General features: G+C 26.1%; 1 protein-coding gene across 1 annotated transcript in view; it reads left to right on the top strand.

Annotated features, from left to right (window-relative positions):
• LOC100199176 (developmentally-regulated GTP-binding protein 2) overlaps positions 1-16,111 on the top strand; it is a 28,333-nt gene that overhangs the window by 591 nt on the left and 11,631 nt on the right. The window contains exons 3-8 of the mRNA XM_065804069.1: positions 1,182-1,253; positions 7,758-7,847; positions 7,986-8,046; positions 9,301-9,391; positions 13,095-13,167; positions 15,068-15,158. Of these exons, the coding sequence (XP_065660141.1) occupies positions 1,182-1,253; positions 7,758-7,847; positions 7,986-8,046; positions 9,301-9,391; positions 13,095-13,167; positions 15,068-15,158 (478 nt within the window). The remainder of the gene's footprint in view (positions 1-1,181; positions 1,254-7,757; positions 7,848-7,985; positions 8,047-9,300; positions 9,392-13,094; positions 13,168-15,067; positions 15,159-16,111) is intronic.

Here is a 16,111-nt window from a genome sequence, read left to right as displayed (position 1 = left end):
TGCAAAAGTATAATTTTCTGCAAAATCTCATTAAAATCTAATTTAGTTTGATTTTAAATTATAAAGTATTAAAATCTTAATTTAGTTTATGTTGAAGTATTTCTTTAAGATTACAAAGGAGTGTACCTTTAAAATATTACAGTTTGTATTAAATTTTTTTTATTGTAGAAACTATTTCTTCAAGAATCTGTTCTAAAAATAAGTTTTAAAGTTACTAAACTGTTAACATTTTCTTTAAACCACTTTTTGTATGAAACCAATCTTTATATTCAAAATTATGTTTATTAAAAATATTACATGTAATGTTTGGGCAGTTATCACAACTACAAAGCATACAGCTACAGTTCCTGATGTCCCATGATGTTTTTGATACAGTCAATGTTACCTGACACCACAACTTAGAGTTTTACTGCATTTCACAGACACATACTGAAAAACACCTGATCTACCACTATCTACTGTTGTACACCAATTAAGGGAACTCTTTCAAAACACTATTTTCTCCCTTGTTTTTCAAAACTCTAAATGTAGCTCTTGTAGATGGACTACTAATAATAACTTTTACTTTTTAGGTCGTCAATTTAAACTAAAATAATTTTTTTCTTCAGAGGGCAATCCAAGAATAAATGTCATTCTGATAAAATTTCTTAAAAACAAAATACATTTAGTTATAATGCTTTTTTAACCATTGAATTTAGAACAGAAAAGTTGTTTTAACTTTAAAAATATTTAGTTTTAAACATCACTTTTTACTTTCTTATTTTAAATAAAATAAAACTTGAATTTTTTATTTTTAAAGTGTTGATCCATTTTACACTCATTAACTATATAATGAATTCAAATTAACAGATTTTGAGTTTGGATTTTGTCAGTGTAGAGACTACACTGACAAAATTGACCCTTCGCTTTTTATAACGAATTTTATAAATAAATTTAAAAAAAGATAAAGAAAAAAGATTAAAATAAGATAAGAAAATTAAAAAGAAAAAGAAAGAAATAAAAAAAACAAAAAACATGAACAAAAAATTAACAAGAAAAGAAAAAAAAAGAAAGACAAAAACAAAAATTAAAACAAAAACTTTAGTTTTACTTCTTTTTAATTACTTTCCATTCAAAAATGGAAAGTAATAAAAAAGAACTAAAACAGTTACCTTGATACGCTGTTTTATATTTATTTTAAGGGTGAAGGTTTTGATGTTATGAAATCTGGAGATGCTCGTGTAGCCCTTATTGGGTTTCCTTCTGTAGGAAAGGTATGAAAATATTATATTATAGATATATTTGTATATATATGTATGTATCTGTGTGGGTGTGTGTGTGTATACATATATATATATATATATATATATATATATATATATATATATATATATATATATATATATATATATATATATATATATATATATATATATATATTTATTTATATACTTTATAATTTTACATATACTTTATAATTTTACATATTATTAAAAAAACATGCTGATTAAAAAAGTAATATAGATGCACATAAAAGTAAGAGTACATAAGAGCACATAAGAATCAAGTAATAATACTAATAATAATAGTAAGAGTACAAAATAATAATAGTAAGAGTACATAAGAGCACAAAAGAGTTAAGTAATAAGCACATAAATTGTTTAAATCTTCAGTACTTTTTTACTCAAACTTTTTGAACAACATCTTTTCAGCATTGTGGCAACAAGAGACTCACAATATTCACACTACTAAGATAATTATGAAACTTCATATCATCTTGCCATACAACTGCTGAAATGCGTATGATTGGCGTTGACTGTTAAAATTTTTTACCAAGTCATTATAGTTTTCAATCCTCTCACAGCTGCCAACATGATTTCTTGATCATCATTTTTAAAACCACAACTTGCACTTTTTTTTGTTTAATCATCTTGCCATCAAAATGTAATAGCCATAAAAAATTTTTATAGGTTTCCTTAATTCTTCCTTCATTCTTATTTCATTACTGCTTTTTGAATACCTGTCTGTGTTAGAGTTGCAATATTAATTTGCTGTTGCAAAAAAAAATCACCCTACAGCACAATCAACAAAGCAACATGTGATTGTTTAGTTTTTTGCCATCATGCATATTTTGCATTTATAAATATATATGAGTCTATAATAATTATGAGTAATCAGATCTTTTCAGCCAATCAATCAGATCTTTTCATAACTGTATAAACACATATATGCATCAACCAACATACATATGTGTATGTATATTTACATGTTCTTATATATATACATTTTGCGCTCTTTTATTCTGAAAATAAAGAAATAATTTATTGCTGCCCCAACCCAAACCTTCCGTCAATGCAGCAGCACACCCTGCATGTTCTACCTTAAAGTCAATGTATGTACTGAAACCACCTCAGAAACCTATTTCAGTATATTTTTATATTAGTGTGTTATTTAATGCTGCATTCAAATATGTATGTATGTATGTATATATATATATGTATATATATATGTATATATATGTATATATATGTATATATATATATATATATAAATATATATATATATATATATATATATATATATATGTATATATATATATATATATATATATATATATATATATATATATATATATATATATATATATATATATATATATGCTATAGTATATATATACACTATAGCAAACATATATAGTACTAAATGCTATAGTAGATATTTCTGGTATATGTGTGGTATACATATATGCTATAGTAGATATATGTGGTGTGTGCAATGTGGTGGTGTTTTATTAGTTTTAAAACCTTCGGTTTTAAAACTAATAAAACACCACCACATCGCAAAAAACTTGAACAATTTGAAGCCGAATTATTTAGCTTAGTAAAATCTATAAAATTTAAAAAAACCTCCACCGAATTCCAAATAAAACTAAAGAACGATATATCAAACATAAAAACAAATCCCAATATCTTAATATTTGCAGATAAAACTAGCAATATTTATGAACTACCTCTTAAAGATCACTCTATACTACTGAAAGAAAATATCACAAGTCATATAAAAAAGCACCGTTAAAACTTGAAAATGCTATAAACCTTGAAGCAAAAAGCATAGCAACAACATTAAATTTATCTAATAAATCTAAAATAATTATCAAATCAGAAGCATTCATTACATTAAAGGACCACAAAATCAATTTCCAAAATATAAAACCCTACTAAATCCAGCAAAGAGCAAACTTGGCATAATCTAAATGTAACCTAAACCGTAAGCAAAACCTATTTAGACAAAATCAATAAACACATAAAAAATATATTGAAATCAAACCAGTGGAAAAATACCGCTGAAGTTATCAAGTGGTTAGAAAATATTAAAGAAAAGAAGTATTGCACTTTTATTCAACTTGATATCACAGAATTCTACCCCTCCATCACACCTACTATACTAAAAAGTGCTTTTTTAGTATAGTAGGTGAACCTAAAAGAATAAATCAGAATAATCAACCATTGTAGAAATTCATTGCTATTATTCAACAATGAAACTTGGAAAGTTTCATTGTTGAATAATAACAATGAAAGTCAGCTAACAACTGCTTCGATGTCACAATGGGCTGCTTTTATGGAGTCAGGTTTGCGAGCTGGTAGGTTTGTATATATTAAATTCATTATCGAAAACTGTTACCAACAGTGATATGGGTCTTTACTGAGATGACGGATTGATAGTGATGCATAAAAAGTTTGCCACACAAGTAGATGGAATCCGAAAAAATATAACAGAAATTAAAAAAAAAATTGACTTTAGGACAAACCTATCAATTAGGACAAACCTATCAATTGCCATTTTCCTAGACATGACTTTTAATTTGGAAAAAGTTGATTTAAATCATAATTTAAATCAGACGAATATAAATCATGATTAAAATTGAGTTTTTTGATTTTAATTATTTTTAATGATTATTTATTGATTAATCAAATTAAAGTAAATTGCACTAGCTAAATATAACTACTACATAAACTAGTATTAGTTATAATATTCAGATAATGCGTTATAAAATATATATTTTTCATATAAATCATTAAATTTTTAAATTTATTGTAAAATTTTTATCCGTATAAGTAAATTTTTTTTTCATGTTTAAATTTATTGGCTAATTACATTAATTTCTGTTTTTGTTACTATTTATATAATAAATATAAATATATTCCTTTTATATAAGAGTATATTCAAATTTTTTTAAATTACAGTATTCATTTATAATTGGCTGTTATTTTTTAGTTGAAAATAAAAATGATATAACTAGAAACAAAAATGTCTGGTGCCGGTAGAAAAGGAGATGCAGTTGGGACATGATTTGAAGAAATACCTTCAAAGTTTGGGAAAAAGGGTAGTTAAGCTAAATGCGAAAGCTGCGGTGTACAAATGCAAGGTTTGGTTGCTCGAACAAGAAACCACAAAAGTACTGGTAAATGTAATTTTTCGAAAGATGTTCAAGATGACGAAAACATTATTAGTTGTCAAGAAACCTTAGAAAATATCAACCAGATAACTGAAGAACCACAAACTAGTCAATGTTCTGTTAAGAAAATTAAATCTAGTCAATCTGCTGTAGATAAAACAAGTTTTTTGTGTTAAAATAAAAAGGCAGTGACAAGACCAAGCAGTGGCAAGACAGTGACAACTTAATTGAATTCATACCTTACTAACTCCCCTTTCAGAATGGTTGACCATCCAGAGTTTATCAAAATGATCCATTTTTTATGCCCAGAATACAACCCTCCAAATAGAATCGATATTGGTGGAAAACCACTAGATACTGTTCACAAGAACAGCTTAACTAGCTGTTCAGGTTTGCTACATAATCAGTCTGTAACCATGAGTATTGATGGGTGGAGCAATGTTCATAATGAACCAATAGTTTGTGCAATAGTAGCAACAATGAATTCAGATATCTATCTTGCAGATACAATTGATACCTCCTGCAATTCACATATTCTGACTATTTAGTTGACATTGCTGTTAATTCTATCAACAAATGGGAAGAACAATTTGGTTGTAAAGTTTACAATGTAGTAACTGATAACGCAGCAAATGTGTCGAAAATGAGACAACAATTGGAAACTTAAGATAATGTTAATGTTATTACATTCGGATGTTCAGCTCATGTTCTCAATTTGTTGATCCCAAGATTTGGAAATTCCAAACATCAAGGAGCAGATTGTTCAAGTTGTTAAATATTTTAGAAACAATCATTTCGCTGTCGCTACATACAAAAAAAAAAGGGGCTACCACTTATAATGCCCCAAGATGTCAGATGGAACACATTGGCTGATTGTCTTGAATCCTATCTAAAACACTGGCTGATTCTGTTAACAATTTGTGCAGAAAACAGAACAATAGTTAATAAGAATATTACAAATATTATAAATAGTCTTGGTGTAAAGCGAAGTGCAGAAGAACTGTTAAAAATACTTAAACCAATTGCTGTTGCATTAGTCCTGATGCAGCAGGACACTAGTACTATTGGTGACAGTGTAGTGATATGGAAAAATCTTCAGAGAGAATTAAGTCCTAAGCTTAGCCAAGATGCTAAGAAGAATTTATCCAAAAGAATACAACAGGCAATGACCCCAGCTCATTTCTTGGCTAATATTGTTAATCCTAAATACAGAGGTAAAGAGTTATATGGTAAAGAAATAGAGGTTGGAATGAACTTTTCAGCTTCAAAGAATCCAGATTTTCTTCCACTTTTGGTTAACTTCAAAGCAGAAGCAGCACCATTTCAAAAGTTTATGCTCCATGATAACATTGTTCAAACTATTAAATTTCAATAAAACTTCAAAACTCGGAATTGAGAAAGCAGGCAAATTAGTTTTCCTATTCAAACTATTTAATCAAAAAGCATTAAAATCAATGAGTTTAATTGATTGAATCTTTGAAATTTTGTAAATAAGCAAAGTTAAAAAAAAAAATTTTCAATATTTTAAATTAATTTAGTTATGACTTCATTTTATTTTTAAAAATTATTTGATTAAAAGTTTTTTTTTCCAAAATGTAATTTAAATCAAAAAAATCTGGTTTAAATAAAAAAAATCGATTTTTTTGATTTTTTTCAAAGAAGTTGTGATTTTTATCAATTTCGCTAAAAAGAAATGGTTTCAAAGATTTTAACTTTAGATACAACCCTAAAAACAATACCAGAGTAGTCCCCAAACGAAAAAGAACAAGAAATATAATCTGGTTTAACCCAGCGCAGGCCTTGTTAAGAAGAGTTACACAGCTCGCATTTTGCTTGCGAAAAGGATTTGCCTATTTTGTTTATTGTTAATTCAATAACGTAAAGTTTTAATGGCGTTAGTTTAATCTTTCAAAATAAATTCACGAATATGTTATCGGTAACTGATAAATAACAAAAAAAAACTCTTTATTGTTTAAAAACATTATTAAAAAGAGTTCACTAATTAAATAAGAAAAAATTTATTAACAGTTAATAAAATAACCAAAGACCAACTGTAAAATCATAAGAAAATAAACAAAACATTATTTTATGTTTCATGAAAAAAATATTATTTTTCAAAATAAAATTTAGTTCATATTTGAAAAAAATAAAAAAATGATTTTTTAAATAAGAACTTTTATTTCTAACTTTTGTTGAGAAAAAAACAAACTGTTTGTATGATTTTTAACGCGTTAATAAAATAACTTTAATTACATTGCGGTACTTGAAAAGACGCTAGTGACGCAATATAAGTTCTAGCGAGTTGAGTTACTTAGAAATGCATTACGCGTTTTCGCTATGCAGCGAAATCTCGTAACAAGGCCTGCCATCATATAATAAAAGCCTCCTGACAAATATAAGCAAAACTTTCTTACAACTAATGAACAAACACTTTCAAAAACCAAATCTGCTTCATAAACTATTTATTCGCAACACAATAAAAGTCAGCTACAGCTGCACAAGCAAAATCGCAAAAATTATAAAGAACCACAGCAATAAAATTATTTCGATAAAACTGCCGTTTTAGCTTGCAATTGTAAACTAAACGAAACCTGCCCTATGAACGGAGATTGCAGAAAAACAAATGTAATTTATAAGTGCATTGCATCATTCCAAAACACACCCAACCAATCATATATAGGTTCAGCAGAGGGCGTGTGGAAAATTAAATGGGCGAACCACAAGCAATCATTTAAAAACTATAAACTTAAAAATTCAATCATGCTTTTAAAATATCTATGGGAAATAAAGGATAAGTTAAAAACAACACCTAATTTAAAATGGTCTATCATAAAAAGTGCCCCGCCTACAACAACATAACTAAAAAATACCTATTATGCTTATATAAAAAGCTAATAATTTTATTGTATAAAAATCCCAAAGAATTATTAAACAAAAAAAGCAAACTAATATCCAAGTGTCGCCATGAGAACAAATTTGCTGGACAACTACAAACCAAACGATTAATTTTTCTAGTGCATTTTTTCTTGTACAGAATTATTTTTCCTCGAGAAAAAATCAGATTTTTTATCTGATGATTGCATTAAGCATAAAACCAATAGTTGTAAAAAATATGTAGTTTTATTTATAATATATACATATATATATATATATATATATATATATATATATATATATATATATATATATATATATATATATATATATATATATATATATATATATATATATATATATATATATATATATATACTATAGTAGATATATATATAAAGATAAATATATTCAGAGAATTGTTTGTAACATCTTGTATTTTATATAGTCAACTCTTCTTAATGTCATGACTGATACAAAGAGTGAATCTGCTTCATATGAGTTTACAACACTTACATGCATACCAGGAATCATTCCTGTAAGTTAACCTTTCAATGTTTTAAATTTTTTTCTGGTGCAATTTTTTGGTACTAAGTTTAGTATAACGTTACTTTTTACCTATTTTTGTTTATAGTTACTTTCTAACCCTTAAGTAAATTATAAGCTTATAATTTAGTATAATGGCGCCAATATTCAGCTGCTTGATTTGCCTGGCATAATAGAAGGAGCTTCTCAAGGTTTGTCTATAAGCAACATGAAAATTTTGTTTTTAAAATAATATTGAAAAAACAAAAAGAATTTAAAGTTATGAAGTTTTTAATGTATTGAATAATACATAGCAAAGAATTTTTAAGTTTTGAATAGTTATTAATAGTCAAGAATAGTTAAGAGTTGTTTAACATGAGGAATGATATAAGGTACTGTATCTGTGATAAATCACAGATACAGTACCTTATGTTTAAAGTACTGTATCTGTGATTTATCACATTCCACTCAGTTCATTCCAATTTTCCACTCAGATGCATTTAACCATACACATTGAAATTTAATGCTGAAGAAACATCTAAATGATTTTATCAGTTTGCTTTACACATTATGTAATTTACTGCTAATTAACTAATTTCAAAAAATCTTTTTACAAATGAAAAGTAAGAAATATAAGTGATTATTGAAAATAATTTGTAAAATGTTTGTTGCTAACATAACCATTGTTATTTATCCATTTTAAATTCAGAATCATATTGTTGTATGTGTAGAAGTAATTTCATTACAAATATTTTTTTTTTATGTAATATTAAAAACCACTCATACTTTTTTAATTCTTTGACAAAAAAAGGTTTTTATAATGGTTTATAATTTATAAAAAATTGTTTTGCTGATCAAACAAATCATTTTTGTTGTACAACTTTTGAAGTTAGGAATATTGTCATTTTTTATAAATACAGATTCAAATTGCTCATTTGATCTATTAGTTATTTCTTCGACTGTTGTCAAAGATTTGCTATTTATGTTTACCACTTACAGACATATAGCTCTAAGCTGGCATTTGTTTGATGAATTCTGTGCATAACCTTGGCCTATTTTTACAAAATGTGGTTTTATTGTCACAGCACTTGCTACTTACAGTTTTGTTAATAATTGGCCTTAATGTAAGGCAAAAATTGAAGTCTTTTGTCTCGAAAATGTTTGCGTAGGCCTTGGCCTTGAAACTCTTAATCTTGGCCTTGTGCTTAAAACCCTTGGCCTTGTTCTTGGCCTTGTAACTTTTGTTCTTGACCTTGGGCTTGATCTTGGCCTTGGCCTTGTAGCTTGTGGCCTTGACCTTGGCCTTGTTAACAACTCTGCTTTTAAGTAATTATCAGTAATACTAAACATATATATATATATATATATATATATATATATATATATATATATATATATATATATATATATATATATATATATATATATATATATATATTTTTATACGTAACTATTATTGGTTTTAGGTAAAGGGAGAGGCAAACAAGTTATTGCTGTTGCAAGGACATCCGATTTAGTGATTATAATGCTTGATGCAAGCAAAGGAGAAATCCAAAAGTAAACTTTATTTTTTTTAAACTCTGTGTTTGTGTGTGTGTGTATATATATATATATATATATATATATATATATATATATATATATATATATATATATATATATATATATATATATATATATATATATATACACACACACACACACACACACACTTATAATTTAAACTCTGTGTTTGTGTGTGTGTGTATATATATATATATATATATATATATATATATATATATATATATATATATATATATATATATATATATATATATATATATATATATATATATATATATATATACACACACACACACACTTATAATTTGACATCTAAATTTACTGTTTGTGCTAAACGACGGCTCTTGAATACTCTTTGTGTTTAAAAGTGATAAAATTAAATATATTTCTTCTAAAAACCACTAAATTTAATTAAGGAAATTTAATTTTATTGTTTTTCAAAAAACCACAAAAGCGCAACCTAATAGACTTGTATGTTTTTATTTTTTTAATTAAAAAATTAAAGCATTTTAAACGTTTTTATTTATTTTTTATTTTTTACTGTTTACATACATCCACTGACAAATAAGTAGAACATGCAAGAAGTCCTGCTACATTGACTGACAAATAGATAAAATATGCAATGAGTGCAGCTACATTGACTGACAATAGGTAGAATATGCTAGGAGTGTTGCTACATCGACTGACAAATAGATAGAACATGCGAGGAGTGCTGGAACATTGACTAGGGTTTTCGTTTCGGCTGTCTATGAATTTTTAATAAAATCAAATTTTTTTTTCAAATGTCAAGTATACATTTTATGGTAAAAGTTAAAGAAGAAAGAGTATATATAGGGCCATTAGCTAGAATTATTTGATGACTGCTATTTGGCTAGCATGGAATCTTTTATTCCCTCCTGATGATTTAAGGTCAAGCTTCACTCTTCTCCATGGTTTTCCTCACATTGTGCTGCTGCAATTTCAAATTGTAACTGTTACTTCCATATCTATCAACAAAACAATTCTCCAGAAAACAGGCGTCTATTTATTACTGCTAGAAACCATTATGAAAGGTTTTGTCTAACGCCAAAGTCCGCTATTTTCAGGTCATGAATTCTTGTAATTAATCTCAAAAATTAGGCTCTTGTGAGTTCTGAAGAATCTTTAACAGTATCAATAATAAGGGCAAATCTGTTATTCCACCCCTGTTGTGTGGTTCAGATTTTGCTACCTCATCTAAAGACAAAGCTGAATTGTTTGCTAAGAACTTTTCATCAATATCATCTCTTGATTCCACTAGTTGCGTTTTACCTGATATAGCTGACAAGCAGGTTGATCCATTGCTTGAGGTTTGTATCTCTCCAGCTTCTGTATCTAAAGTGATTTCCCGCTTAGACTCTTCTACAGCTTGTGGTCTAGACATTATACCTGCTATAGTCTTGCAGAAGTGTTCTCCGGAGCTTTTGTCTATACTTTCAAAACTATTTAACAAGTGCTTATCAGAGTTTGGCATGCTAGTCTTCTCCATAAGCTTTCTTTTTACGGTGTATCTGGTAACATCTTTAAGATTATCTAATCCTTTCCAATCATAGTATAAAAGCTGTCCTTGATGGACAGCACTCTTCTTCATATTCTGTAACTTCAGAGGTTTCTCAAGTTTCAATCCTTGACCCTATACTCTTTTTAATTTACATTAACGATCTTCCAGATATTCTCACATCTAAGGTGTCATTGTTCGCTGATGATACTACCATTTGTTCTTGTCATGATAAGAATGCCATATCTGGGGAGTCTCTTGTGTCGTCTACTAAAATTCATTATTTGTTACTCGCCATTCAATTAAGTCTCATCCTTTTTCTGTGACTGTTCCTTAATGCTCCAAAATCTCTTATTCTTTTAATTTTTTTCCTAGAACATCAGTTCTTTGGAATTCACTTCCTTCATCTTGCTTTCCTGATTCATATAATTTGCAATCTATTAAGTCGTCTGTCAATCGTTATCTTGCTCTACAATCTTCATCTTTTCTCTTCCAGTAACTTCCAACTCTAATAGTGGTTGCTTGCAGCCTTGTTGGAAGCAAAGATGGTTAAAAAATATATATATATATATATATATATATAAATTTCTCATTGAAAATATATTTAATTATGTGTTTTAGAGATATAATATTTCACTTAAAATACTTACTATCAATTTTTATAAAAATAACTACATGAAGTCAAAAATTTGTGATTTTTGTATTTGACCATACATAAACTGCATTTAAACCATTGCTGTGGCGATAATACATAGTGCAATCCTGTAACTTACAGAAATTTTTACTTATATCTAAAATATTATTAAAAAAAAAGGTATACTGCTGAAACTTATATTTTCTGAGGAATTAAAGTTTATTTATCAAGTAACTAAAATTTGTATTTTTCTGTTAAATCAGAGTCAAATCATGAAAAAACCCAAACACCTTTTTTTTTAGCAATAACCAAGCTGATTTAAATGATGTGAAAATAGTGGTATAACAACACCTAAGAGTACTCACCAAGCAGAGTGCAGTTTTCCATGGTTTGCTTTCAATTAGCTCTTAATTTCCAACTTCAAAGATTGTCTAGGCCTGGGTTTATTTTTTAAATTGTAATTTTTTTCTTCAAAATGTTTAAACCAATTTGAAAGTCAACAAAGCGACCTGACCTATTGCACAAATGATATTTCTCTAACATTGGTAATCATATAGCAGACAATGCCTAATATATTCTTTGGATTTTTGCCTTTTTTTAAATATTTAATAGCATTAAATAAAAGCTTGAAATATATATATAGTACACATTTATATGAGTGTGCGTGTGTGTGTGTGTGTAGGTGTGTGCACGCGCGCATAATATTTAAATTTAAATGTAATAAAGCAAGTTTAAATAGAAATAATAAAATTTAAAAAAATATTTTTGCACGCACCCAATAATATAATTATTTTGTTTCTGATACACTCGTTAATTTTGCAATTTGTGTTTTGCAAGTTTCTTACAAAAGTCGAAATTTTTGAAGTTAAGTTATTTTTTGTTTATTGTTAATATTTTTAACTTTTATACTCTTGGGGAAGGTTGTATTAATATTCAGGGTGTGGTTCTTGAGGTTTGTAAAGCCGCTACTTTGACTGATGGTTTTAGATACGGCAGCTATCTTTTCTTTCATTATCATTAGTTTTTTTCATTAGGCATTTGCTAATATGCTATTTTGCATATATATATATATATATATATATATATATATATATATATATATATATATATATATATATATATATATATATATATATATATATACATTTGTATATATATGTATATATATTCATATATATATATATATATATATATATATATATATATATATATATATATATGTATGTATATATGTGTATGTATATATGTGTATACATAATATATATATATATATATATATATATATATATATATATATATATATATATATAAATGCAGATTTATCTGTGTATGAAATGTCACTCTGATGTCATTATAAGGTATCAGTATGTCATAAAATATCAGTCATTATATTATAAAATATCAGTCATTATGTCATTATAAAATATCAGTACTCGGTGTCACTACAAGGTCATACCTTCACTAAGATTTCGGGTTTGGGCAGGCAATATTTATGTATCACAAAATTTTGAATTATATGCTGAATATTTTTATTTTATTTTAAGAACCCTTTTAGAAAAAGAGTTGGAAACATGTGGAATTCGCCTCAATACAAAGCAACCTAACATATATTTTAAGGTTAAATTGAATTATTATGGCATTTACAGTTTTATACTAATTTTATTATTTCTCATTCATTTGAAGTTTTTTTAATTATTTTTAAGTAAATTTTAAGTTGTATGGATTCATTTTATAACAGGTTATCTTCTGAAAAACATCTTAATCATTCTTCACTACATATTGTTTATTTTATAAATATCTGTAATTCATGTCATCTAGAATATAGATTTGCTATTTCATTGCATGATTTTCCAAAAGCTATTTGAAACAACTTATACAAACTAATTGCAAAGTCTTCATAGTTTTATCAGGATTCCCAATTTTACTTTTTTCCTGCTGTTAAACATTTAATTATATATTATATTCAAATTAAGTAATGAATATATTGATTGATATTGTTTAATATTTGTTCATGTTACAATGCTGAATTTATATTCATCATTGTAACATGAACAAATATTAAACAATATCAATAAAAAAAAAAACATTTTTGGAATTTAATGAAGATTGGTTTATATTTAATTCTTTTAGTCATGTGGTTCATATTTCTGTATATCATTTATTTATTTCAAACAATTATAAACAATGACAATGACTGGTAGATTGATTTTATTAAGTCATTTCATCAAGTTTTAAATCTTGTTTAACCTCATAGTAAGTACTATCATTTTAAAATTAATTTTAAACTAATTGTGCTATAAATAAGGGTATTTTAGATATATTTTCTTAGAAATTTGTTCATAACTTATTCATAAAATAAATGTTAAATATTATCTATTATATATAGTTATAAAGAATTTTTCAAGTTTACAAATTACAAGTTTTGCAAAGTTAGAAATTAAACTGCTCAGTCTGTTGTTGTTAACTCAAACATTTACTTTACAGTTATTTCAAGATGTCTGATAATTTATTGTTTGATTGTTTTGCAGTTTTATTAGTTTTTTGATATTGCAGATTTTTAAGTTCATCTTTATTGTAAGTTCATAAAAACTTCAATTTTTCTAATTTGTTCCTGATTTTGTTTTGCAAGTTTTAACAGACTAATTACTTACTAATCAACCTAACTTAAATCATTAGAGGATAATTGCTGTAGTCTTTGAAAATATAGTAAAAAGTATTCCACAATAATTAGCATCTAAAAAGTTTATATGTGTTTCGTTTGTTTAAAAAAATTCAGCAAAAATGGCATCAGTTTTTGATACCATTTTTTTCATTTATTATCATTATCAGTTGGTGACCATTTAATGTATAAGACATTTCAGTGTGAATATAATTTTTTTTTTTTAATTTTGTGCTTTTATCTTCATGGTATTAAATAAAAAAGTGAATAAAAATAAAAAAAAACGGTTTTGCAAAGTTGTTACAAAGTTGTTGACAATTGCAACAACTAAAGTTAAAATACAAAACTAAAAACTAAGTAAAAATATTCATTTTGTTTTTAAATATATTTTTTTTAAATACAATGTCTTAAATATATTAATGTTACATGTTTTAAAACATGTTTTAAAAATATGTTTTAAAACATGTTTTAAAAATATGTTTTAAAACATGTTTTAAAAATATGTTTTAAAAATAAAAATTAATACACAAAAAAAAAATAGTTTCAGTTAATTTAAACAGTTTAATTTGTTTTCAGTTTAATTAATTTATTTTTTTAACATACTTAGCTAATGGAAAAAGAGCTACTAGAAAAACTTATTTAAGATATTTACAATTTTTTTTACCTGTAAAGGTTTCCTTTTTCTCTGCTTTTAGCTTTTTAAATAATAATGCAAAAATAATATAAATAATATATATTTGTTTTAAAAGTGTTTTTAGTTATGAAATTTTTCATTTATGCATTTTATGTGAGTTTAGCTACCTTATATTTAGTTTTTCTTGGTTTAATTTAATACAATTGGTTTACTGTTTCTTTTAGATTAAAAAAGCTGGTGGTATTGCTTTTAATGCCACTGTTACTTTGACACACATGAGTGAAAAGATGGTGCAGCTCATACTGCACGAATATAGTATCTTTTTAAATGTTTTTTTTTTCTTTTGAAATAAGTAAAAAAAAAGGCTTACATTAAAAGTTTACTCTAAATTACAGTCTAAGAGCAAGTGACATGATGGTGAAAATTAAGGTTATCATATAATCTTATGTAGTCTTTGGGATATGGACCTGAGTATGGTTGAATTTTCACAAAATTTTCCTCTGCTTGAAACATGGAGGACGCAGATTAGGTTTTATATGATTAAATTTACATTAGTCTTTTGATGGATTGAGTTGATTAAGTTTTACATGATCTAGAAGATTTTATAATAAGATATCATTTTATAATAAGAAAAATTATTATTGACTATTTTTGTGTTAAAAATCAGAAAATTTCTGATTTTCATTTATTTAAGCAAAACATCTTATAAAAGACATAAAAGCGGTAAAATACTTCTATGCTACCATGCACCCTTGTTCATATTTTTTTAGATAATATTTTTTCTAATATTTAATAGAATCTAGTTATTATTTGTTGCAAGTATCTGCAGCAGGGGCAGGCAACTGAAGGTATTTTATCAAGGAAAAGAAAAACTCTTATATAAAACCTTCAGTTTAATTGTAGATGAGCCTAGAAAAAGCCTGTAAATCTTGGATGTCTTCTGGTGTTTTAAAAAAGTGTTTTACAAACTGGATATAAAAATATAGTTGTTAAACTTCAAGAAAAAGAATAAAATCCTTGCTTTACCTAAACTAAGACATATAAAGCTCACATACAGAAACTTAGGTATCTAATGCTCACATACAGAAACTTGTATATCTAAAGCTCACATACAGAAACTTGTATATCTAAAGCTCACATACAGAGCCTTAAATATTTTGTTAGATAATTATGTTAGTGTGTTCTACAAATAGAATGCTCAATGTTCTTAACGAACAGAGCAATAATAAATTAATAAAAACACTAATCTAATTTTTTCTTCAACAGAC

The sequence above is a fragment of the Hydra vulgaris genome, chromosome 08 (genome assembly GCF_038396675.1).
Source record: "Hydra vulgaris chromosome 08, alternate assembly HydraT2T_AEP".
NCBI classification, from domain to species: Eukaryota; Metazoa; Cnidaria; class Hydrozoa; order Anthoathecata; family Hydridae; genus Hydra; species Hydra vulgaris.
The sequence above is the reverse complement of the archived record's forward strand: the minus strand, read 5'-3'. Positions and strand labels throughout refer to the sequence as shown.